Source organism: Schistocerca cancellata, chromosome 9 (assembly GCF_023864275.1).
Source record: "Schistocerca cancellata isolate TAMUIC-IGC-003103 chromosome 9, iqSchCanc2.1, whole genome shotgun sequence".
NCBI classification, from domain to species: Eukaryota; Metazoa; Arthropoda; class Insecta; order Orthoptera; family Acrididae; genus Schistocerca; species Schistocerca cancellata.
The window spans coordinates 344,874,797-344,902,502 of NC_064634.1; the positions used below are offsets into that span (position 1 = coordinate 344,874,797).

Sequence of the window (27,706 nt, forward strand, 5' to 3'; positions counted from 1 at the left end):
TGTACATTTCACTTTTATTTTGGAGACATTTATTATGTTATGGTAACAGAAAATAATCATTTTAGATGGGCTTCAGGCTGTTTCTGGGTGTAACCCCTGTAATTACAAACTGGAGTCCAGCTGGAGATGAGTTTTCTTTGCAATTTGAAAGTAATCCATTAACAGAATTTGTGGAGCTACCAGATCATTGCCTGACACTGAAATACGCAAACATTCTCACTGGTGTCATCAGAGGAGCTTGTGAAATGGTAAGAAACAATTTTCAATGTTGTTTTTTTTTTATGTTTGGTTTGCAGTCATCAGCAAGTGCAAAAATGCCCAAGTAAACATGGAGTAGTTAACATAAAATTTTTCTGAGTATTGTACCATGTCATATTGTAAAAACTATACTGGAGAAACCAATGTTTCGGGACTGTAACTGTGGCCTAAACGTTGGTTTCTCCAGTAATAGCTTTTCAGAACTGATACTGTGCGATACCCAAAAAACTTACACAAGTAAGATATGAAATACTTTCATATCTTAACAAGGGCACCCACACATGGGGGCCCACACTCCCCTCCCCCTTCCCCCTGTCCACTGCTCTCAGGTAAATGAAAAAAATAGAGTGTAGTCAGGTGCTTTTCTTTTGAAATAAAGATTTAAAAGTCTGTATTACACAGGTTTTTAGCAGATCATATCTAGAACATTTTTATGGCCACTTAAAAGTCGCTATTGGTCCTCCAAAAATTAAAAGTACTCCATACTGCCAGGTCTAGCCCCCAATCCTCTCCTTACAGGCTCTAGCCTCCATCCCCTCCTTTCAAACTCTCATATGGGTGCTCTAGTGTATAATGCACACATTATGCAGGAATGAGACAAAATGTGTTGATAGAACAATGAATATGCATTGACTGAAGTCTGAGATGGCCAATCCATTTAAAGACAAAAACATGATTATTTTCATTCAAAGCCATGGCAGTACCCAGAGGCATAATAGGCGATCTGCAGCTCCACATCGGCCACGCGATCCATGGCCCGTGGGCACCAAGACTGCCTGGTGTAATTCTGTACCCAACCTCACTGCAGTCTACCCTTCTCTTCCTTGACAAGAGAAGAAGCAGAAACACAAGAACAAGGACAAGGCCCCTCTGGTACCCCCTGAGGTGCCGCCTTCCTCTCCTCCAGCCAATGAACCAACAGAGTCTGACCCCACCTATATGGACATTACCCCATCCTTATCGGAGACAGATGGCAGCTTGGGGGCGTGATCGGCTCCGGTCCGTTCGCTTTCCACTTGGACTCCAGCTTGAGAATCCTCCAGTGAAGTTGTAATGGCTGTTTGAGTCACCTCCCAGAGTTGCAGCCTCTTCTTTCATCCTACAGTGCTGCTTGCATTGCTCTCTAGGAGACCCATTTTGTCAATTCTTACTCACCCACCCTTCCTGGGTTCCATGCTTTCTGTCGAAACCGAATTGGCCCCTTGGGGGCTTCTGGTGGTGCTTGCACATTGGTCCACAATGACATTGTTAGTAAATGGATTCCCCTCCACACCACTCTGGAAGCAATAGCTGCCAGGGTCCATCTGGCCACTCCAATCACAATCTGTGATATCTACTTCCTGCCTAAGAGGCCGCCCACGTCCCTTGCCCTAACCCCCCTTCTTCAACAACTCCCTTCGCCCTTCCTGCTTCTAGGGGACTTTAATGCCCACAACCCTCTTTGGGGTAGTCACATGACTACTGCCCTGGTCAGGACAGTTGGAGCTGCTCTGGCAGGGCTTGACCTCCGTCTCCTAAACACTGGCACTCCCACACACTTTAGTGTGGCACATGGCACTTTCTCTGCCATTGACCTCTCCATCTGCAGTCCTGGCCTTCTTCCCTCCATTCAGTGGGGTGTCCACGATGACTTATGTGACAGCGATCATTACCCGATTGTTTTGACCTTCCTTCAGTATATCTCGCTCCATCACCCTCCCAGGTGGGCCTGCTCTAAAGCTGATTGGGGTGCCTTCTCCTCTGCTACCACCCCCCCCCCCCCCTGTACTACCACACAGTAGTATTGATGAGTCTACACAGACTTTGACTGCCACCATTCTTTCCACAGATCCCTTCTTTTCTTCGGGCTCCCCCCGTCAGAAGATGGTTCCTTGGTGGACTCCGGAAATTGCTGCGGCCATAAAAGACCGCCGCCGTGCTCTTCACCGCTTCAAGCGGCACCCTTCTACTGCTCTCCTTCTGATCTTTAAATGATTCTGTGCCTGGGCCCATTACCTAATCAAATTTTAGAAACAGATTTGCTGGGAACAATATGTAGCTGCCATAGGACCGCACACACCCTCCTCACAAGTCTGGGCGAAACCCGTGCGAATTTTTGACCATCATCCTCCCAACGGAGTTGCAGGAATTTCTGTGCATGGTGTTGTTCTTACTCATCAGGACTTTGTCACAGAGCATTTCACTTAACACTTTGCCCAGGCCTCTGCATTGACTCAGTATCCGCCCACATTCCTCCTCCTGAAAGAACACTCGGAAAGATGGCCTTTGTCTTTCGTTTCTCGCTGCTTGGAGCCTTATAATGCCCCTTTTAGTGAGTGGGAATTCAACAGCGCCCTTGCTCTTCGTCCCAACATGGCTCCTGGACCGGATCGGATACATAACCAAATGCTCCCAACACTTATTGTTGGCTGGCCACCGTCGTATACTGACCCTTTTCAACAGATTGTGGAGTGAGGGGGTATTTTCTACCCATTAGCAGGAAAGCATTGTTATTCTGGTGTTGAAGCCACCTCTTGTTGGATATCTACTGTCCAATTAGCCTTACCAACACCCTCTACAAGCTCCTTGAACGCCTGGTGAGTCGGCGACTGTTTTGGATCCTTGAATCCCGGCACCTTTTGTTATCAACTCAAGGTGGTTTTCGCTGTGGCTGCTCTACGGTGGATAACTTAATCCACCTGGAGTCTGCTATCCGGTTGGCTTTTGCCCATCGGCAACACCTCATTGCAGTCTTCTTTGACCTGCGTAAAGCCTACACCACCACCTGGCGCCACCACATCCTTACCACCCTTCTTGAATAGGGCCTTCGTGGCGCTCTGCCCATTTTTATCCGTAACTTTCTTTCTTGTTGCTCTTTCCAGGTCCAAGTTAGTTCCTCCTACAGCACTTCCCATTGGCAAGATAATGGGTTCCACAGGGTTCTGTGCTTGAGTGTCCCTCTCTTTCTCGACGCCATTAATGGACTGGTGGTGGGCTGCTGGGCCAACAGTGTCCCCCTCTTTATATGCTGATGATTTTTGTATCTACGTCACTTCCTCCATCATGGGCACTGCAGAGCACCATCTACAGGGGGAAATCTAGTGGACGCAATCTTGGACTCTCTCCCATGGCTCAGTTTTTCGGTGGCCAAGTCGTGTGTCATGCATTTCTGCCGTCGCCGTACAGTCCATCCCCATCCGGACCTGTTCCTCAATGGCCAATCCCTCGAGGTGGTGGACACCCATCTTTGCCAAACAAGCTCAGGGTGACAAAGGATTCTACAACTATGTGGTGGTCCTCCTTACGGGCCTCTCATAAAGCCTCTGTCTTTCTTTGCTGGCTCCACATCATCGGCCATACTTGGCTGACTCATGGTTCATGGTTATCTCCTCCATCGTGAGGACCCCCCACCCCCCTCTCTGTTGTTGTGGATCACTGTTGACTGTGGTTCACCTGTTACTGGACTGTCCTGACTTAGCTGCCCTGCGCCGGACTTTTAGCTTTCCTGACTTGCTACCCCTGGCGTTAGCTGACAATGCCTCAGTGACTGATCTAGTTTTATGATTTCTTCATTATGAGGGTTTTTATCATTTTATTTAAGGGTGGGACCTTCAACCTTAGTGGGTGGAGGGGATGACAGGCCGTCTTGCTTCCCCCTTCGCCCCGATTGGACTGGCTACGACTGGGCCTGGTGGTTCGCCCCCACCCTCTGCCTTCCCACTCCTTTCTTTATGGGGTCTGTTTTATCGTGAGTATCTATCTTGTCTACCTGTGCTTCTCCCTTCATGCCCCTGTCATTAGACACTTTCTTTCCCTCCTGTCTTCTTCCACCTTCTTCCGTCCTTCTCTGTCAATAATTTGTAATTTTATAGCCATTGTAGTTCCCTCTTATAATGTGAGGCTTTATCGGTTTTAGTTATTCCAAGGTCGGAGGGACTGATGATCGCGTAGTTTGGTCCCTTTCTCCAATCCAAACAACCCGCCCGCCCACCCACCCACCCGCCCTCCCTCCCTCCCTTTCCTGGAATCCATAAGCCTTCAGCCCCTGGTTTGGTTTAGTTACATTGATGATGTGTGTGTCATATTAACTCATGGCAAGGCTAACCTCTTAAAATTCTTAGAATCTCTAAAAATACTTTTTCCCAATTAAATTTCACATGGTCCTATCCTGAATCCTATGCCACTTTTCTTGATGTTGATCTCATCCTCACCGAAGACCAGCTGCATATTTCTGTCCACATTAAAACTACTAACAAACAACGGTTTTTGCGGACAGTTACCATCCTTTCTATGTCAAATGTTCCCTCCAATACAGCCTTGGCATTAGAGATAAATGGATTTGTTCGGATGCAGACTCTTTACAGCAGTACACCACCAGTCTCATCTCAGCCTTCACAGGGCTCAATTACCCCACCAGCCTAGATTGAAAGCAGATTTCCTGGGCCATCACATCCAATCCTGCTACTGCTGATCCCTCTAAGAAACAAATTCGGAGCACGCCACTCGTCACTCAATATTATCCTGGTCTTGAATGTGTGAATCAGCTACTGCGACAAGGCCGTGACTTCCTAAAATCATGCCCTGAAATGAGATCCATTGTGTTACAGATTTTGCGCGCCACATCTAGAATACCTTTTTGTCATCCTCTCAATCTCCGCAGTATCCTTGTCCTAGCCTACGCTCCTTCTGCACGCATTTTACCCTATGGCTTCTACCCTGTGACCATCCCCATTGCAAGACTTGCCCTATGCGCCCTTCTATTGTCACCTATACCAGCTGTGCAACTGGAAAAACATATACTATCAGAGGGAGAGCCACCTGTGAAATGACATAAGTGATATAATAGCTGTTGCGTAAACACTCTTTGGTCTTTTACATTGGCATGACTGCCACCAAGTTATCAGTTAGGATGAATGGGTACAGGCAGAGGGTGTACAGTGGCAACACAAAATATTCTGTTGCAGAGTGTGCTCTACAGCATGGCAGTCGTGACTTCAGTGCGTGTTTCACCACACGTGCCATCTGGATTCTTCCCCCAGACACCAATTTTTCAGAACTCCACAAATGGGAAGTAGCACTACAACATGCCCTAGGTTCTTGCCACCCACCTGGCCTTAATGTACATTAATTTCTTCCATCTCGGCATTTCTACACAGTAACTACTACTTTCTTCACTCCGTTTTAGTTTTATACTTTTTTATTTTCTGACCTGTCAATTTTTCACCATCTCTTTACATGCAATGCTTTTAGCTTTCCACTCTTATTAACTCATTCACTATGTTTTAGCAGTAATCTCTGTCTTGCATATTATCCTGTGTTCCACCTTTAATCTCTCGGGATCTCGTCCAGTGCAATCCCCAGCAATCAGTCTTTCCTTCTCATTCTGTCCGGTAAGTCTCCCCTGATGCAGGGTTCTAGGTGACTTTTCTGAACTCTACCCCTTTTCCTTAGCCTCTCCAGTTCCATCCCCTTTACCCCTCTTCCTCCCCCTTCAACCCTTCTGCTGGAAGAAGGAGCCACAGTCTCTGAAAGCTTGCACGAGTAAAACCTTTTTTTATATATGTGTTCTCCTGCTGCCATTTGGTGAGTAGATTTTTTATCTATCCATTTATGTTATATAACCAACAAGTTAGAGGTTCTGCCTTCCACCGAAACTGAAACGTTGCCAGTGAGGCTCACTTCTTGTGTCAAGAGAGGCAAGTGCGAAAGGGAAGGGGTCTAATCATTGTCAGGTGAAATGTACCCTTTAGGGAAATGCAGTAGCTAGCAAGCATCCATTGATCCTGGGGATGTATGCGAAGTTGCAATACTTTTTTGGGGGGGGGGGGGCCCTTATAAAGTCCAAAGTTTTCAAGGCGGCAGTGTAACTAAATTTGGCACAGTTGTTAAGGCATGTTATATGGAAGCATACATACATTTTCATGCTTATTGAAGTTACAAACTTTTAATAATAAACAATTGTAATTTTTCAAGAAGGTGAGTACAAATGTACCTTTCTTGAAAAATTTGTCGGAGCAAAATTAATGTATTTTTGTGCAAAGTTTGATATACCATTATTACGAATATCTGTGGACCAGAATATTAATATCTTCTTTTGTTAGATTTCTACAGCTCTCCAAATTTCTGTGAAAAAATTGTAATCTTAGGGCTTTTCTCTTACATAAAAGCCATACTATTGTAGTAAATGAAAATTCCTTCCAGAGAGTTTTTCACTATAGCATTGGCTAATTACATGCCAAATTTAAGTTTTATAATGCCAGTGGTTTGCGAGGAAAAGGTACATAAAGTTCGAAAATGTAAGTTATGGGAAACCAGAATCAAAGCTTTGACAGTCTTTATACACTGAAGAGCCAAAGAAACTGGTACACCTGCCTAATATTGTGTAGGGCCCCCGCAAGCATGTGGAATTGCCGCAACATGACATGGTATGGACTCAACTAATGTCTAAAGTAGTGCTGGAGGAAATTGACACCGTGAATCCTTCAGAGCTGCTCATAAATCCGTAAGAGTATGAGGGGGTGAAGATCTCTTCTGAACAACAAGTTGCAAGGCATCCCAGATATGCTCAATAGTGTTCATGTCTGGGGAGTTTGGTGGCCAGCAGAAATGTGGGGTGATACAGTCATCAGAATGCACAATGGACATAAATGGATGCAGCTGATCAGACAAGATGCTTATGTTCGTGTCACCCGTCAGAGTCATATCTAGACGTATCAGGGGTCCCATATCACTCCACACCATTACAGAGCCTCCACCAGCTTGAACAGTCCCCTGCTGACATGCAGGGTCCATGGATTCATGAGGTTGTCTCCTTACCTGTACACGTCCATGTGCTCGATGCAATTTGAAATGAAACTCGCCCGACCAGGTAGCATGCTTCATGTTGTGTCACGACCTTTAAATCGGCCGCGGTCCGGTAGTATACGTCGGACCCGCGTGTCGCCACTATCAGTGATTGCAGACCGAGCACCGCCACACGGCAGGTCTAGAGAGACTTCCTAGCACTCGCCCCAGTTGTACAGCTGACTTTGCTAGTGATGGTTCACTGCCTACTTACGTTCTCATTTGACGAGACAATAGTTTAGCACAGCCTTCAGCTACGTCATTTGCTACGACCTAGCAAGGCGCCATTATCAGTTACTATTGATATTGTGAATCATGTACTGTCAAGACCGACGCTCATCATTAACGGATTAAAGTTAAGTATTCCACCAGCTACGTCCGTTTTTCTAAATTCTAATTTCCTTGTCCTGTTCCAGACCTCACGCCAGCCTGCGTGAGCTAAAACACGTGCCTTCCTCTAGTAACACGGTGTTGGCTCTCCTGCCAACCACAACACTTCCAGTTATCAACAGTTCAGTGTCAGTGTTGATGGGCTCAGGTAAGGGGTAGAGTGTTGTTTGTGCCGTCGTCAAGGGTACACGAGTGGGCCTTTGACTCCAAAAGCACATATCAATGATGTTTCAGTGAATGGTTCGCACGCTAATACTTGTTGATGGCCCAGCACTGAAATCTGCAGCAATTTGCGGAAGTGTTGCAACTCTGTCATATTGAATGATTCTCTTCAGTCGTCATTGGTCCCAATCCTGCAGGATCTGTTTCAGGCTGCAGCGATCTCGGAGATTTGATGTTTTACTGGATTTCTGATATTCATGGTATACTCATGAAATGCTCGTATGGGAAAACCCCACTTCATCACTACCTTACAGATTCTGTATCCCATCGCTCATGTGCCGACTATAACACCCTGTTCAAACTCACTTAAATCTTGATAACTTCCTATTGTAGCAGCGGTAACTCATTTAACAACTGCGCCAGACACTTGTCTTCTGTAGGCATTGCCGACTGCAGTGCCATATTCTGCCTGTTTACATATCTCTGTATTTGCATACGCATGCCTATACCAGTTTCTTTGGCACTTCAGTGTATTAGGCCATTCATTATCTTGGTGAACTAGTGCAAACCATATGCATTTTCCTCATCATCCTTAAATAGTCTTTTCTTTGCTTGTCCTATTAGGTTACAATAATGTGATCTGTGTCAGTTCTCGTTACCGATTTCCTTCAGTATCAACAGTGTTACAGCTCATGGATCAAATCCTAGCCACTGTAGAATCTGTAGTCTGCCAAGGACAGCATAGTTAAAAACTAAACAAATGTCATACATTGCAACTTCATCGGCAATCGTCGAAATAAATGTAGTCATGAGGTGTGGTTTTCCTATCATTATGATTTCAGTCTTTTTTTTCTTTCACACACATTTGTAGAAGTTCTGGATCTGCTAAACATCAAAATATTCCACACATTGTGACTGCATAAAACTGGAAGAAAACACCCCAGGAATAAATAATATGAGGAAAGAACAACAAAGGGGAATGGCCCCATGCAAATTTTCATTATTTATTATTTTTATCACACTGAGGTGTACAATTGCAGTGTAATATTCAGGAACTAAAATTTCAACACCATGTAGTAAATGAAAATTCAATAAAATTTTTGTCACAATTTTGCTTGCTTTCTTGTACATCCCCCCTTAAAGATGTTGAAGAGACTGTTTCTGCAGCCATTGGGGGATACAGGGTGCAACTTACTGCAGATTGTGGTGCACGTTGAAACAAACAATGCTTATCACATGGGCTCTGTGATCATAAGTGGATCATTCCAGTGACTGGAAGAGATGGTTGAGAAGAACAGTATGTTCAGAGAGTTTCAACCAAGTGCACTACCTGCAACATTGTTCCCAGAACTGATCTTGGCCCCATGCATGTGAGTTGAGTGGAAAGCCTGAACCATATTTGACTGGGACATACCATTACAGGTATAGGCTGGACCTGGTGGCATCTCGTATGACACCTTTCGACTATGTTTAGCCAATAGTCCTTTCATCAATGCTTAGGGCCAGTCTTGAGTTTAGTCTTAAGCAGAAGCCTCAACACGACGACTAACACAGAAGTGTTTGTCAGTCTCCTGTTGTAACTTTAGCAAACCTTACACAGATCGTGTACTACATTTCATTAGCCAGCTTGTGCTTTCAGTGCCATGACTCAAATTAGTTAATAAAACAAGTGTCACATTAGGAAGTGTCCGTCCACTCACTCCGCATCAATTTTCATTAGTCTGGGGAGGGGTCATAACTATTTTGTGAGTATGTGTGTGATGGGCCTCAAGCCATTGCTATACTTCTTCCTTTCCCGTTCAGCAGTTTTACTCACTGACTGTACCTTCTCAGAATTATTCTGTAGGACAGATTCCTTGCAGACAACCTAGCTTGCTTTTAGGATTCCTATTATGGCTTTTCGCACCCCGTCCCATTATTTTACATGACATATTTAGTTTAACTTATATTTGATCCCCTCATCTAGGTTTTCAAATTCTTTTACAGACTGTATGGGCCATGCGAGGAAAGTCTCCCACTACCCAGCATGGTAGCCAGTACATATGCAGGGGGGGGGGGGGTTGTCAGGTACTAACACGGTGGTAAGCCCGCCCCCCCCCCCCCCCCCCCCCCCCCCTCCATCCTCCACTCCCTCCAGATCATGCAGGGTTCACACTATTGATACCCAAGCTGTCACCTCTACATGGTTTCCAAGAAGTAGGTGCCTGTCCATTTGGGAGCACTGGGACTCTGGGCACTGTTCATCAAGCCAGGTAGCCTTTGTTCTGGCTGGGTGGCACCTCTGGGGAGAATCCTCATTCAGAGTAGGCAGCATCATAGCTGGTATTTAACAACATGAAACAAACAATGTTATCAACCAGTGGCCTTGAGGCTCTGGAAATCTCTTCAGACAGACCACAATCATTAACATGTTAGAAACTTTACCTCCTTGACCACACAGTGGAAGAGAAACAAAACCAAATGCCTTGCAGATATTTACTATTCTCAGTTCCTGTTCTGTGCTTGTCACTCTACTTAGCGAATGTTCTCTGTGGAGAATATTAAAAACATATATGGTGAGCTATCTTCCTTAAGTAAATTAAGAAATGGTTTCATCTTCATTAAGATGATTAAGATTCTACCCAGTCCCAACTTTACTCTCTTGGAAACAACTTGGTGATGTACCTTTTACCATAATGCTCAACAAGGGCTTAAACATGGTATAAGGATAAATTTTTCACCAGGACTTAATACTGTAGATATATGAAGATTTCCACAAACACTTGGAGAGCGAGCGATCCACTTTGTATGTCGAGGCCTGCAAGACAACAAGTTTGACACCAGTGCATTCATGCTTGTTTTAGAAATGGATTTGCTTTCAGAGAAGGTCAAAATTGTGGTTTACTGCTGCGATGTGAAGCCATATTTCCCATCCTTGATGTGATGTTTTAAATGCCAGCACTTCATGCATATTTCTTCCCTGTGTTCACACAACCCAGCTTGTGCAGACTTGCCAGCCACTCATGAAAATTGAGTTGTGCGAATGACCACCCAGTACTGTATTACCTTTATGAAGGAACATAAAATCCAAGAACTGAAGGTTACAAATCACTTCTCACATTTTGAAGCTTGGCAAAAATATGTTTGTATTCAGTCTCTGTGATATTGACTTTTGCGACCACTGTGGCCAGGTCATTGACAGTACCTGGCACATGTACTCCCCTGACATCACTCTCTGTGGTCACACACTTAACTTGACCATGGGGGCAATAGACCATCCCCTCTCATGATTCCTGCAGCACCATAGTCAGTATCCTGCACCCGGTCAGAGAAGAATCCTCCTCCTCCTCAAGTGTCTACCCGTGACAAGGACACCCATTCAGGAACCTTCACTCTGAAAATCCACAGATCAGCAACCCACCACCAACCACTTGCTGACGGAGCCACAACTTGTGGGTCCTAGCGCTGCCCACTCTTCTTCCGTTTCTACACCCACAACAGATATGCCCTCATGAGTTGAGACCACCAAAAGATGTGAAACAGAAAAAGAAGAATCAAAGAGAATGCTATTACAGTGACCCAGGAGATGCCAAATCCTCCCATGCTATTAGATTCCAAATTGATATTTGTTGAGGTTGTTCCATCCCCACTGGTGACAGATGATCATGGAACACGACCTGTCCTCCTGACCCTTTCATGCCCCCTTTAACCACTAGACACTCAACGCTATGGTCCAGTGGAAATGCATGTAATGGATATTACTGTCACCTGCCAGAACTACAACAACTAATGTCCTCTTGTTTCACGATCTGTGTTGCTCTCAAAGAAACACAGTTCACTGATGACCATTCTCTGTCTCTGTGAGGTTATTGTGTATTCTGTCGGAACCATACTGGCCCCAAGAGATCACCTGGAGGGGCCTGTACATTGGTTCACATAAATGTCATGCATTGGTGGGTTACCTCACATATCTCGTTGAAAGTAGTAGCAGTGCAAGTACAAATTACTCCAGAGGTCAGCATTTATAATATTTATTTACGTCTAGGGAGGTCACTTACTTACTACCTTGAGATGCAAATTTTAATCCAACAACCCCCCTCCCCCTTTTCTCAGCAGTACTTTACTGCTTCACCTGAAAGGGACCTTCTGTTTGACCAGCTTCTTTCCACTCTCAATCTATGTCTTCTTATCTATGGTATTCCTACCCACTTTAAAGCCACCCACGTTTCCAGCTACCAACTTTGTGATCTCTTACCCCAACCTCATGGCATACTACAATGGTCACTGTGCATGATCTTTGTGACAGTGACAAATTTCAAATGATCCTGTCGCTTTATTGTTGTGGCTTGAGGGACTTCAAACCACAGTGGGCTCTTCAAAGAGCCAGCTGGAAGTTGTACACCTCTACCATCATCTTTACCCTCCTTGTCAGACTGCATTGATGAGGTTGTGGAAGACTTCTTTGATGCTCTCACCCACATTGCTGGAACCACCATCTCCCTATCTATGAGCCCACTCAGCTGTTGGCTAGTGCCATGGTGTACCAAAGACACTGCAGCAAGCTATTCAGTATCATCAAAGAGCCCTGCAATACCTCAAGTGACATCGTTCACAGATCGCCCTCATCACTTTTAAGTGGCTCCATGCTAAGGTGCACTATCTAATTAAACATATTGTCCTTGGTCACTTCCTTCATGCCAGTATATCTACCCATGTGTAGATTCTTGCAGAACACCTATGACCTAGTTTGCTGTTGACTGCATAAAAGACAAGGTGAATATATCCCTTTATACTTTATCCCCCATCACGCTGAATTATCTAATGGACATTTAACTGTTAGGAACTGCTTCAGGCCCTTGACTCATTGTACAACATGGTGCCAGCCCTGATCGATTCTTAATTAATGATCCAACATCTGAATTTTACTCAAACACTCCTTCTCAGGGTCTTCAGCTTATTTGGTTGGAAGCTGTTTTCACTCCTCAGTATCGTTATCCCAGTCCTTGAACTAGGCAAAATCCCAATGTCCATTGACAGCTATCAAATGATTAGCCTCACAGCTCTGTAATCTTCTTGAAAGGATGGTAGTCTGACAGTTGTGCTGGGTGCTCAGATTGTGGGGCCTTCAGTCAGTGTGGTTTCCAGGAGGGACAATCCGCAACATATCATCTCATTAGGTTGGGATCAGCAATCTGACAGACTTTTTCTAAATGACAACACATCAGTACACTCTTTTTAACCTACATGAGGCTTATAACACAACTCAGTGCCATCACATTTTACTTACCCTTCATGACTGGGACTTAAACTTTATTAGGCAGTTTTTATCCCACCAGTTGTTTTGGTGTAGAGTTGGTATATCACTCAGCTTCCCAGGGGTCCAAGAGAATAGTGTCCTGCAGGGATCTGTGCTGAGTGTTACACTCTTCCTAATCACTGACAATGAGTGATCACTCCTGTTCTGTATGTCAACAACTTTTAAATCTGGCAAAGCTCCCATATGTAGCCTTAGCTTTTCATTAGCTCCCAGGTGCCATCTGCCTGCACTTGGACCCTTTTCAATAGCTTCCATTTCTCTATTTCAAAAACACATGACATGCATTGCTGTCACCGTACAATGACCCATCCCAATCCAGAACTCAGCTAGGTTACCCAACGCTTGAATGTTGTTGCACAGTCCTGAGTTTTGGGACTTCTGATTGAAAAAAAAAATCTGACACGGCTGTGGATTATGCTACAATCTTCCATATATACTGGGCCTGGTCTTGTCACAGTTAGATTATGGTTGCCAGGTTTATGACTCAGCAGCATCTTCAGCTTTGAAATTATTGGATCCAGTCCATCATCATAGAGTACGACTGGTCACTGGCATGTTCCACACTAGCTCAAGAGACATTTTCCTTGCTAAATCCTGAATCTTCCCTCTTCAGTCCTGATGTCACCAACTTTTGCTCAGTAAGAGAAGCAAAAGGTCAAGCAAACAAAGAAGTCTGCTAAGAAAAAGGACCCTCCAGTGGGCCCAGCACCACCACTCCCTACCAAGTCTACATCCGTGGATGAGGTGGAGATCTCGGTGTCCCCTGAGGCCCTGAATCTCACTGATGCCTCATCCTCCATAGGAATGGATACAAATACTCAATCGGTGACAGCAGGTGACCCTGAGGTGTAACCTGTCTCCTTGCATGCTTCATGCCTTCCCAGCCTCACAATAATGTCATCCTCCAGTGGAATTGGTGTGGTTTTTTGGTTTTTTTCTACCACCTGGCTGAGCTACGGCAACTGTTAAGCTTTACACCTGCTTTCTCCATTGCCTTCCAGAAAACCTGGTTCCCAGGAACGCAGACCTCTACCCTTTGCGGCTATAGGGGATATTACAAGAACCGTAGCGACTATATTAGAATGTCAGGTGGAGTTTGTGTCTATGTCCTGAACTCAGTATGTATTGAACCTGTTCCCCTTCAAACCCCTCTTGAAGCTGTGGCTGTCAATTAAGTACGACATAGGAAATGGCTGTCTGCATTGTTTCCTCCAGATGGTGCAGTACCCCTGAACGCATTCGCTGCACTGATTCATCAACTTCCTAAATCCGTCCAACTTTTGGGAGATTTTAACACCCATAACCCCTTGTGGGGTGGTGCTGTGCTTACTGGCTGAGGTAGAGATGTCGAAACTTTCGTGTCTCAACTCGACCTCTGCCTCCTAAATACTGGGACCCCCACACATTTCAATGTGGCTCATGGCACTTACTCGGCCATTGATTTATTCCTCTGCAGCCCAGGACTTCTCCCATCTGTCCACTGGAGAGCCCACAGTGACTTGTGTGGTAGTGACTACTTTCCCATCTTCTTGTCACTCCCACAGCACCATTCCCCCAAACGTCTACAAGATGGGCTTTAAACAAGGCAGACTGGGAAGCTTTCACCTCTGGTGTCACCATTGAATCTGCCCCACAATGTACCATCGATGTGGTAGTTGAGCAGGTCACTAGAACAATTGTTTCTGTGGCAGAAAATACGACCCCATGTTCTTTACGGTGCTCCCAGTGAAAGTCAGTCCCTTGGGGGTTGCCAGAAGCACTGAGGTCATTAAAGAGCGTCAGCAAGCTCTATAGCAACACAAGTGGCACCCTTCCCTAGAGCACCTAACAGCTTTTAATCGGCTCCTTGCCCGCTTTCACCAGCTTATAAAAAGACAGAAACAGGCGTGTTGGGACAGGTACATCTCAACCATTGGGTGCCATATGTCACCTTCCCAAATCTAGACAAATATCAGATGTGTTTGTGGGTACCAGACCCCGACAGATGTTACTGTCACTAACATCAATGGCATGTTATCTGCTGACACAAATGCAATTGCTGAGCACTATGCTCGCGCCTCCGCATCAGAGAATTATCCCCCAGCATTTCACACCCTCAAATGGCAGATGAAAAGGAAAGCCCTCTCATTCACTGAACGTCACAGTGAACCCTATAATGCTCCATTTACAGAGTGGGCACACCTTAGCATCCTTGCACATTGCCCCGACACAGCTCCTGGGTCAGATTGGATCCACAGTCAGATGATCAAACATCTCTTGTCCGACTACAAGTTACACCTCCTTGTCATCTTCAACCAGATCTGTTGCGATGGCATCTTTCCATCGCAATGGCGAGAGAGCACCATTACTCCAGTGCTCAAACCCGGTAAAAAACCCACTTGATGTGGATAGCTATCGGCCAATCAGTCTCACCAACATTCTTTGTATGCTGTTAGAATGTATGGTAAGTAGGTGGTTTTGTTGGAACCTGGAGTCACGTGGCCTACTGGCTCCATGCCAGGGTGGTTTACACCAGGGTCTCTCTACCATTGGTAATCTAGTTTCCCTCGAGGCTGCCATCCGAACAGCCTTTTCCAGGCGCCAACACCTGGTTTCCATCTTTTTTGATTTACAATAAGCTTACAACACAACTTGGTGACATCATATCCTTGCCACATTATCTGAGTGGGGTCTCTGGGGTCCGCTCCCAATTTTTATCCAAAATTTCCTATCGCTCCTTACTTTCCATGTCCAAGTTGGTGCCTCCCATAGTTCCCCCCATATCCAGGAGAATTGAGTCCTGCAGAGCTCTGTATTGAGTGTATATCTATTTTTAGTGGCCATTAACAGTCTAGCAGCTGTTGGGCCATTGGTCTCATCTTCTCTGTATGCAGACGACTTCTGCATTTCGTACTGCTCCTCCGGTACTGGTGTTGCTGAGCGGTGCCTACAGGGAGCCATCCACAAGGTGCAGTCATGTGCTCTAGCCCACAGCTTCCAGTTTTCAGCCGCAAAGTCGTGTGTCATGCACTTCTGTCGTCATCGTACCGTTCATCTGGAACCAGAACTTTACCTTAATGACGATCCACTCACTGTAGTGGAGACATATCGATTCTTAGGACTGGTTTTTGATGCCCGATTGATGTGGCTTCCTCATCTTTGTCAGCTGAAGCAGAAGTGCTGGCAGCACTTCAATTCCCTCCGCTGCCTGAGCGACACAAACTGGGGTGCAGATCGCTCTGCAGTTCAGGGGCGCCTACAGAGTTGCATTTACTCGACCCATTACTACCACTGTGGCGTTTGACAGACAACAGGAGCTTTTAGGACGAGTCCACTGACCAGCATCCTGGTTGAGACCGGAGTCCCTCCATTGAAGGTTAGGCATGCACAACTGCTTGCCAGTTACATTGCACAAATTCATAGTTCGCCTGAGCATCCGAATTACCATCTCCTTTTCCCACGGTGGTTCATCTCTCACATCAGAGGCCCAGGTCAGGGCTTAAGATTGCGGTTTGCGTCCAATCTCTTCTGTCTGAAGTGGAGTCCTTGCCTTTACCACCTATACTCAAGGACCTTCACGTACACCATCATGGCGTACACCTAAGCCGAAGCTTTGCTTGGACCTTTCGCATGGTCCTAAGGACTCAGCTAACCCCGCAGCTCTATGCTGTCGCTTCCTCTCAATTCTTGACATGTACCGGGACCATGAAGTGACGGCTCAATGGCTGATGGTCACGCTGGCTTCATGTTTGTTCTTGGAGGACATATTGAACAGCACTCCTTGCCAGATGGCTGCAGTGTTTCCACTGCAGAGCCGGTGTCCATTTCTCGTGCTCTTGAGCGCATCTGCTCGTGCTCTGGCGAGTCGATTCTTCCCTGTACTGACTTCTTGAGCAGCGTAAAAACTATCAACCAGTGCTACCCCTGCCATCCTTTGGTAGTGACAATCCAGGAGTCCACCTGTGCCCTGGAACTGTCCAGTCGTTCCGTGGTGTTTGTGTGGACCCCAGGCCACGTCGGAATCCCAGGAAATGAACTTGCCAACAGGCCAGCCAAACAGGCTACACGGAAACCGCTTCTGGAGATTGGCATCCCTGTAACAGATCTGCGATCATTATTAAGCCGCAAGGTTTTTCAGCTTTGGGAGACAGAATAGCATAATCTCAGTATGCACAACAAACTGCATGCCCTTAAGGACACTACGAATTTGTGGAAGACCTCCATGCAGGCCTCTTGCGGGGACTCTGTGGTTCTCTACCGGCTCCGCACTGGCCATACGTGGCTAACACATGGCTACCTCCTCCGTCGCAAGGACCCACCTTGGTGTCACTGTGGCTCACATATGACTGTCGTCTATATCTTGCTGGACTGCCCTCTTTTAGCCGCTCTGTGTGCTTCCCAGCACCCTACCTTTGGTGTTAAGCGACAATGCCTCAACAGCAGATTTAGTTTTATGTTTTATTCATGAGAGTTTTTTTATCGTACCATATAAGGGTGGGCATTTAGCATTCTCTCAAAGGTCGCCACTCTCCCTCCATTTTAACTGTGTCACACTTTCTTGACATTTGTTTGTTGTGGTGGTCATCTTTTCCCTACATCTGTTTATCTCGCCTTGTCTTTTTGGGGTGGACATTTTAATGTGTTGCAGAGTGGCTAGCTCATCCTGTTTTATTATTGTGATCAGCCAGCCCAGACCATATGCTCTATGGTTTTAGTACGTTCTTCCACTTTTTATTGTGGTGTAGGTTTTCCCCGTTTTGTTGTTCGTTCCATTCATTTTCTTTTTAGGTGTGGTGCTCGGTGTTTTTGTACCTTGAGCCTTGCTTGTGTCAGGAAAAAGGGACTAATGACCCTGTAGTTTGGTCCCTTTATACCCCAAACCAACCAACCAATCTTGCTCACTTATGCAATCACTATCTGTCAATTTCTTTATCATCAAACTTATCAAGTTCTTTCTGCATACACAGGGCATTGACCACCTGACACATGCGTGTGAATGAGATGTCCCAGGTGGCATGCACTTCGAGGCCCTCTCCAGGACCTTTGCCTAATCTCTTTCAAATGTGCTCCCGGTGTTTCCTCGGATGTTTCACCTTGGTTAGTACTCAGTCCATGAATCAGGACTGATCTATTTCAAGAAGCGTAAGTTTCAGTGCCACTATGACCTTACGACATCCATTCCTCTACAGGAACTATATTCCTCTGCAGTAACGTCTGGGTGCTGCTGTCATATGGTCTTTAAAACCATGGGTAGGATGGGATATGCTTTTACAATTCCCACCAGTCAGGGACAGCGTCTGTTGCTGGTAACATGTAGTGTTTTTTATGGTGGGACTGACAGCAACTGACACAGCCATGCATTTTATCAAACAGATCTCGCTCGACTATGTTTTAATTTGTAGTGACTGAATGAGCAGTCTGCAGGCTATTGATTGAAGATATTGTTGTCACCCAATGATAAAGTTATTCCTATATATATATCTAAAAACAAAGATGATGTGACTTACCAAACGAAAGGTCGATAGACACACAAACAAACACAAACATACACACAAAATTCAAGCTTTCACAACCAACAGTTGCTTCATCAGGAAAGAGGGAAGGAGAGGGAAAGACAAAAGGATGTGGGTTTTAAGGGAAAGGATAAGGAGTCATTCCGATCCTGGGAGCGGAAAGACTTACCTTAGGGGGAAAAAGGACAGGTATACACTCGCACACACACCCATATCCAACCGCACATACACAGACCAAGCAGACATTTGTAAAGGCAAAGAGTTTCGGCAGAGATGTCAGTCGAGGCAGAAGTACAGAGGCAAAGATGTTGTTGAAAGACAGGTGAGGTATGAGCGGCGGCAACTTGAAATTAGCGGAGGGCAGATAACGAGAAGAGAGGATATACTGAAGGGCAAGTTCCCATCTCCGGAGTTCTGACAGGTTGGTGTTAGTGGGAAGTATCCAGATAACCCGGACGGTGTAACACTGTGCCAAGATGTGCTGGCTGTGCACCAAGGCATGTTTAGCCACAGGGTGATCCTCATTACCAACAAACACTGTCTGCCTGTGTCCATTCATGCGAATGGACAGTTTGTTGCTGGTCATTCCCACATAGAAAGCTTCACAGTGTAGGCAGGTCAGTTGGTAAATCACGTGGGTGCTTTCACACGTGGCTCTGCCTTTGATCGTGTACACCTTCCGGGTTACAGGACTGGAGTAGGTGGTGGTGGGAGAGTGCATGGGACAGGTTTTACACCGGGGGCGGTTACAAGGGTAGGAGCCAGAGGGTAGGGAAGGTGGTTTGGGGATTTCATAGGGTTGCCCAAGATCCGCTTTGGCAAATGGGGATAGCAGTCTGATAAGTAATGTTTGCTTTACCCATATGTAACACTTTGACTATAGCAGATCTGCAGTGTGACTGGCTGTGGGAGGGATTGCCACCATTGCATGCAAAGCCGCAGGTGACCCTCAACTGGCCTTACCCACCTACTGACCTGATTATTACTCTCACCTTATTTTATTATTTATTGTCGGTCCTACTGATATCCATTACATTTTTAGCCTTTTCGCTTTATTGTTATGAATCTCCTGGCTGTAAGGCATCCTTTAATCTGTAACTGTCTTTGTATTTAATTTGGTTGATGTGGGGCCAGATGTGGGTAGGGTTTCTCTCACCACAGATTAGATCTGGAAGACCCCACAGGAATTTCCCTCCGCTTTAAATTATTTCTCAGCTTTGCCATACATATTGTTTTCAGGGCCTTGATTTTACCACTCTTACATACTTTTATAATAAGCTCAAATTTCTGGCTGATGTCACTAACTTCAGATGAATTATCTCTTGACCGAGGCACCAATGACATTGGTGTTAAGTCCTTTAACCCTGAACCAACCAACCAGTTTTCATCTTCAAGGAAAGGTAAATCTCATGGAAGTGCCTTTTTTTTTTTTTTTTTTTTTTTTTTTTTTTTTTTTTTTTTTTTTTTTTTTTTTGAATAATGACCATGCGAGGACATCTGGCTGTTGTTTCTTCCACAAATGTTCCATAAACGTTCAAAAATGTACACCAACTGTTATGAAGTTCTGAAGCTTTCCACTGTTGTTTATATTTACATTTGGTAATTATTGAGTTGAGATGTCAGTGCCATTAGTTGCATATGAGTCAGGTACAGCTTTATGGGTTTCAAAATCTTCAAATAAAGGGTGTTTGAAAAAATGTGTCACATATTCCTATAGGAGATAGTGTTGGTCAAAACTAGAAGAAACGTTCCTGTAGTTATATGTGTGTGCAAACCAATACCTGTTGAGGTAGTGGCTATTTCATTTGTGACAAATAATGAGCAGTTTTCAGTGGTGAGATAAAGCAGGATTCACAAGAGATGGCAAGTAAATTATCACAGTACACACATACGTGCAAATGCAAATCATTGAGCTGTCATGGGTCATCAGGATCACTTCAGTAAAATGTATGGGCAAGAACTGTCTATGACAGACTCATTGGGCCATACACTTCATCAAACAGATTAACAGGTGCTGTGTATCACCGATTTACACAGTGAATTACCAGCACTATTGGAGAACGATACTGTTGCAGACAGAAGTGACTGTGGTTTGTACCCTACTGGGCACCACAGCATTTTCATGTATCATGGAATAGTACCTCACCACAACATTTCGTGGGTGATGGATTGGTTGCTGTGGTCCAGTAGCATGGCTTCTCTGTTTATTGGAACTGACTCCATTAGATTTCTAATTATAGGGACAATTAAAGGCATTGGTCTATACACAAACATCAATAGTGAGTAGATATTATAGGAGTGTGTAAGCAATGCATGCGATGCAGTTCAAATGGAGCCAGGTGTATTTAGGACTCACTGCAAAGAAGGGCTAGAGGATGTGTCAGGATGCCTTGTGATGACATATGGTTCTGCAAATAGTGTTTAGTCCTGTGTAACAGACAAATGGGAATGAGTGGACAGATTGGCCCATATCTTAACAGGTATTGGTTTCCAGATATATCATTACAGGAATTTTTCTTCTATTTTTGATTGATACTATCTCCTGTAGGAATATATGACACTTTTTACTAAACACCCTCTATATGTAATGTCAAATTCGTGTAGGTTGCTTTTAGCTAGACGAGTTTTCACTGGATGTGTAGTCTACAGTAAAACCATGTATCACCTGCAGCTATAAAACAGCTGCCTAAATAGTATACACAAACCAGTAAGATGAAAATGTGAGCAACATCTTGAAATGGTGTAAGCTTTGTGCAGTTAGGACATGAGTTTGAGTGCATGGGAGGGCCATCTACTCCTGGCATCTGTTACTGATACACAAGGATTTGTCATTAGTTTCCTTTATATTACCCTCTTCCACAACAGCAGTGCAATTCATTGTCACTAACCATTCTACATTATTTTTTACAAGTGGATATTCTCACTCTCAATATTTAAGTCTCTTAATCATTAAGGTTGACATGTTAGGAATAATTAGTGTGTTCTCATGAAACACTGTGATACAATACTACAAGAACTTAAACCATTAATTTCTATTACACTTTGCCTTGATTGTTATTGATGACATGTATTTGATACTGAACAAAGCACACACACACACACACACACACACACACACACACACACACACACACACACTTACTTTTGCTCTTTTGAATGCTAATAGAATAGTTTGCAAACTATATATTGATAATGTGTATTTGTTTTAGGTGCAAATGGAAGTTACTTCATGGTTTGTACAAGATCAGCTGAAGGGTGACAGTGTAACTGAACTGCGCATTAAATTTGTGAAGAGACTAGAAGATGCCATACCAGCAGGAGAAGACTGAATGAAACCCTTGAGAGTTTTTTGAGAAATTACAGTAGGCATCAGAAAACCTCATGATATTCAACATTCCATTGTCCTGCAGGAAGGAGTGGAAGTGCTGGTTTTTTTGTCATTGTTTGGATCAAAACTGTAACGTCAAAAACGAGGAGAGAGGACCACATATGTGTGGTATAAGAAGCCCGTGTGCTATTATGTTTGTATTGTGTGGAAAGCAAACCTGATGTAATCGTGTGATATTGGAACATCTATCCTTCTTTGTTTGTCTGAGACAACCATCAGCATTATTTCTTTTTGTCCTTGAAGCACTGTATTCTGTATGACAGTATTTATGGAGTTTAGAGTCATTTTTTGGAGATGCAAGAAGTATGTTACTTTGTTAGATATTGAATTCAAATATATGTGCTTTCACCTTACTTTAAAGGCAAGTAAGGACTTCATATGAAGTAGTTAATGATTTGTATGTTTCCACAATATTTTAGTTACGTAGATTTTGTATGGTGCAGTAACAAATGTTGTTTAAAACCAAGTATTGAAAGAACTTCCAGGAATTTACAAAATTAATTGAGGTCATTAGGCTTTCTCAACTTATTTTACGTTCTCCCCCCCCCCCCCTCTCTCTCTCTCTCTCTCTCTCTCTCTCTCTCTCTCTGTCATATGTATATAAAATTATAAAAATCCCCCCTCCATGTTCTCCTTCTTTCCTCCACATATTATTTTCACCACCAAAATTAAACAAGGGGCTTGCTATATTTGATTATAAAAAACGAAATACTTTTGCAAGCACTGTTGATGTATAACAAGAAAAAGGGAGTGGTGCAAATTCATCAAAAATTTAAATAGTCTTTATTTGAGCAGTAGCTACTCAGTTTCCAGAGGATAGGGAGAAAGGTGGAAAATTGGCCTCATTTTGCATGTTATATTCCCCTGAAACTTGGCAATTCTTCCTTTGATAGATGGTGGATGCATCCATCACAATGTTTTATTTGTTATTTTATGTTGTATGATTTTGTTCAGTATATTTTAAAATTTAAATGGAGTTTTATATGATGATGTACTACAATTTTTTTTCCCCCCACAGATTGTGAAAATATTTGAAATATTTTTCTGTCATTATATCAGTGATTTTTGTTGCATATATGTAGTCAGCTTTGTGCGTAGTATATGTAAACGTAAAAGGCTCTCAATAACTTCCTCAACTTTGACTCTTGCAGGTCCACTTGGTTGTAAACAGCTTAATATGCAACTTGCTGCTTAACTGATTGAGAACTTTGGCCTGAGGCATAATTCCGTTTTCTGTGCTGCAGTACTTTATAATTATCTTTTTTTCCCTCCTTGATTTGGGAAAGGAAGAATGGCAGTTATTTTTTCATTTCATTGACGTGTTTGTGGTACATTTTTATACAACCATAAAGTCATAAATTTCTTGTATCCAATTGTATGTTAATTTGTTTATTGTTAATACATACAATGCAAATGACTGGTTAAATGTGTAAAATAAAATTGAAGACTTGTACTCAGTTACTGTCTTTATTTCTGAGGATAGTATGAAAATCTGTATATGTGTAAACAAGTGTGTGTGTGTGTGTGTGTGTGTGTGTGTGTGTGTGTGTGTGCGCGCGTGCGCGCGCCCAGGATCACTGCTCAAACCTCTGGCTTGATTTACAGCAAACTTCACAAGTGTCAGCACTGTGGGGTTTATAACCTCCTAGTTCCGATAGCCCCCCCCCATGAACCATGGACCTTGCCGTTGGTGGGGAGGCTTGCGTGCCTCAGCGATACAGATAGCCGTACCGTAGGTACAACCACAACGGAGGGGTATCTGTTGAGAGGCCAGACAAACGTGTGGTTCCTGAAGAGGGGCAGCAGCCTTTTCAGTAGTTGCAAGGGCAACAGTCTGGATGATTGACTGATCTGGCCTTGTAACAATAACCAAAACGGCCTTGCTGTGCTGGTACTGCGAACGGCTGAAAGCAAGGGGAAACTACGGCCGTAATTTTTCCCGAGGGCATGCAGCTTTACTGTATGATTAAATGATGATGGCGTCCTCTTGGGTAAAATATTCCGGAGGTAAAATAGTCCCCCATTCGGATCTCCGGGCGGGGACTACTCAAGAGGATGTCGATATCAGGAGAAAGAAAACTGGCGTTCTACGGATCGGAGCGTGGAATGTCAGATCCCTTAATCGGGCAGGTAGGTTAGAAAATTTAAAAAGGGAAATGGATAGGTTAAAGTTGGATATAGTGGGAGTTAGCGAAGTTCGGTGGCAGGAGGAACAAGACTTCTGGTCAGGTGACTACAGGGTTATAAACACAAAGTCAAATAGGGGTAATGCAGGCGTTGGTTTAATAATGAATAGGAATGCGGGTAAGCTACTACAAACAGCATAGTGAACGCATTATTCTGGCCATGATAGATACGAAGCCCACACCTACTACAGTAGTACAAGTTTATATGCCAACTAGCTCTGCAGATGACGAAGAAATTGAAGAAATGTATGATGAAATAAAAGAAATTATTCAGATAGTCAAGGGAGATGAAGATTTAATAGTCATGGGTGACTGGAATTCTAGTGTAGGAAAAGGGAGAGAAGGAAACGTAGTAGGTGAATATGGATTGGGGCTAAGAAATGAAAGAGGAAGCCGCCTGGTAGAATTTTGCACAGAGCACAACTTAATCATAGCTAACACTTGGTTTAAGAATCATGATAGAAGGTTGTATACATGGAAGAACCCTGGAGATAGTAAAAGGTATCAGATAGATTATATAATGGTAAGACAGAGATTGAGGAACCAGGTTTTAAATTGTAAGACATTTCCAGGGGCAGATGTGGACTCTGACCACAATCTATTGGTTATGACCTGTAGATTAAAACTGAAGAAACTGCAAAAAGGTAGGAATTTAAGGAGATGGGACCTGGATAAACTGAAAGAACCAGAGGTTGTACAGAGTTTCAGGGAGAGCATAAGGGAACAATTAACAGGAATGGGGGAAAGAAATACAGTAGAAGAAGAATGTGTAGCTTTGAGGGATGAAGTAGTGAAGGCAGCAGAGGATCAAGTAGGTAAAAAGACAAGGGCTAGTAGAAATCCTTGGGTAACAGAAGAAATATTGAATTTAATTGATGAAAGGAGAAAATATAAAAATGCAGTAAATGAAGCAGGCAAAAAGGAATACAAACGTCTCAAAAATGAGATCGACAGGAAGTGCAAAATGGCTAAGCAGGGATGACTAGAGGACAAATGTAAGGATGTAGAGGCTTATCTCACTAGGGGTAAGATAGATACTGCCTACAGGAAAATTAAAGAGACCTTTGGAGATAAGAGAACCACTTGTATGAACATCAAGAGCTCAGATGGAAACCCAGTTCTAAGCAAAGAAGGGAAAGCAGAAAGGTGGAAGGAGTATATAGAGGGTCTATACAAGGGCGATGCACTTGAGGACAATATTATGGAAATGGAAGAGGATGTAGATGAAGATGAAATGGGAGATACGATACTGCATGAAGAGTTTGACAGAGCACTGAAAGACCTCTGTCGAAACAAGGCCCCCGGAGTAGACAACATTCCATTGGAACTACTGACGGCCTTGGGAGAGCCAGTCCTGACAAAACTCTACCATCTGGTGAGCAAGATGTATGAAACAGGCGAAATACCCTCAGACTTCAAGAAGAATATAATAATTCCAATCCCAAAGAAAGCAGGTGTTGACAGATGTGAAAATTACCGAACAATCAGTTTAATAATACACAGCTGCAAAATACTAACACGAATTCTTTACAGACGAATGGAAAAACTAGTAGAAGCCGACCTCGGGGAAGATCAGTTTGGATTCCGTAGAAATACTGGAACACGTGAGGCAATACTGACCTTACGACTTATCTTAGAAAATAGATTAAGGAAAGGCAAACCTACATTCCTAGCATTTGTAGACTTAGAGAAAGCTTTTGACAATGTTGACTGGAATACTCTCTTTCAAATTCTAAAGGTGGCAGGGGTAAAATACAGGGAGCGAAAGGCTATTTACAATTTGTACAGAAACCAGATGGCAGTTATAAGAGTCGAGGGACAGGAAAGGGAAGCAGTGGTTGGGAAGGGAGTAAGACAAGGTTGTAGCCTCTCCCCGATGTTATTCAATCTGTATATTGAGCAAGCAGTAAAGGAAACAAAAGAAAAATTTGGAGTAGGTATTAAAATCCATGGAGAAGAAATAAAAACGTTGAGGTTCGCCGATGACATTGTAATTCTGTCAGAGACAGCAAAGGACTTGGAAGGACAGTTGAACGGAATGGATGGTGTCTTGAAAGGAGGATATAAGATGAACATCAACAAAAGCAAAACGAGGATAATGGAATGTAGTCGAATTAAGTCGGGTGATGCTGAGGGAATTAGATTAGGAAATGAGACACTTAAAGTAGTAAAGGAGTTTTGCTATTTGGGGAGCAAAATAACTGATGATGGTCGAAGTAGAGAGGATATAAAATGTAGACTGGCAATGGCAAGGAAAGCGTTTCTGAAGAAGAGAAATTTGTTAACATCGAGTATAGATTTAAGTGTCAGGAAGTCATTTCTGAAAGTATTTGTATGGAGTGTAGCCATGTATGGAAGTGGAACATGGACGGTAAATAGTTTGGACAAGAAGAGAATAGAAGCTTTCGAAATGTGGTGCTACAGAAGAATGCTGAAGATTAGATGGGTAGATCACATCACTAATGAGGAAGTATTGAATAGGATTGGGGAGAAGAGAAGTTTGTGGCACAACTTGACCAGAAGAAGGGATCGGTTGGTAGGACATGTTCTGAGGCATCAAGGGATCACCAATTTAGTATTGGAGGGCAGCGTGGAGGGTAAAAATCGTAGGGGGAGACCAAGAGATGAGTACAGTAAGCAGATTCAGAAGGATGTAGGTTGCAGTAGGTACTGGGAGATGAAGAAGCTTGCACAGGATAGAGTAGCATGGAGAGCTGCATCAAACCAGTCTCAGGACTGAAGACCACAACAACAACAGTTCCGATAGGAATGGAGATAAAGGGAAACCCCCACCCCACCCCCAGCCAGGGTGCCCTGTATGACAGATGTGTTTGTGGGAATAGTGTTGGCCTGCCCTATCGACCTGCTTTGCATGGAAGCTTACATATCAGAGGGCAAGAAACAGTTTTCCAGCTCCTGATGTGTAGGCTGCCCTGCATGGCAGGCATGTTGTGTTTGAGTAGTATCAGGGTACTTTATTGGCTTGTTTTGCAAGGGCCACACATGTGGATGAGCATGGCTAGTAGAAGGACAGGGAGAGAGCAGAGCAGGAGAAGATGGATAGGGAGAGAGAGTGGCAGGAGGGGATAGACATGGAGAGGAGGAGAAGGGGGAGGAGAAGATGTACTTAGAGAGGAAGGAGGAGGAGATGGACAGAGAGAGTGGGAGGAAGGGAGGAAGAGGTGACCATAGAGAGGAGAGATGAGATGTGTATGTGGGTGAAGCCACAGGGTACAGGAAGATTGCTTCAGGTTCTGTTTATATAATTTGAAACAAAATCTTGGAAGTGCAAGAAAATAATAGTGTTATCTGTTTCGAGACATATATGTCATCAAAGAAATAGAAAGTAACTCAAGCTATATAAATTCTTGCATTTATGAAAAATTTTGGGATTTTGCAATACTGCTGATATTTAATTTATGGCCAAGCCTGAGAATTATGACTTGGACCATGGCCTTACACCAGTAAATCAAATATCAGCAATATAGCAAATACTGGCCGTGAAAGCCTACATTGTATGAGTTTTGGAATTACTGTGCTACTCTAAATATTTAATATAGTGTTGTCCAGAAAGATGTTATCATTTATGCGGGATTGAATTTTATTTTATTTATTGTAATATAAAAACACTCACTATGTATACAAGTCCAAATGAAGCTAGTGCACTTCTTCGACCTGTAATCCTTGGTTGTCAGTGCATGTGTGAAGTCTT

At 43.8% G+C, this 27,706-nt stretch overlaps 1 protein-coding gene across 2 annotated transcripts in view; it reads left to right on the top strand.

Annotated features, from left to right (window-relative positions):
* The window catches only part of LOC126100251 (trafficking protein particle complex subunit 3), a 34,650-nt gene extending 12,010 nt beyond the window's left edge, over positions 1-22,640 (top strand). For both annotated transcript variants that reach the window (XM_049910834.1, XM_049910835.1), the window contains exons 3-4: positions 66-248; positions 21,630-22,640. In XM_049910834.1, the coding sequence (XP_049766791.1) occupies positions 66-248; positions 21,630-21,749 (303 nt within the window). In that variant the 3' untranslated portion in view covers positions 21,750-22,640. The remainder of the gene's footprint in view (positions 1-65; positions 249-21,629) is intronic.
* Positions 22,641-27,706: the final 5,066 nt, after the last annotated feature.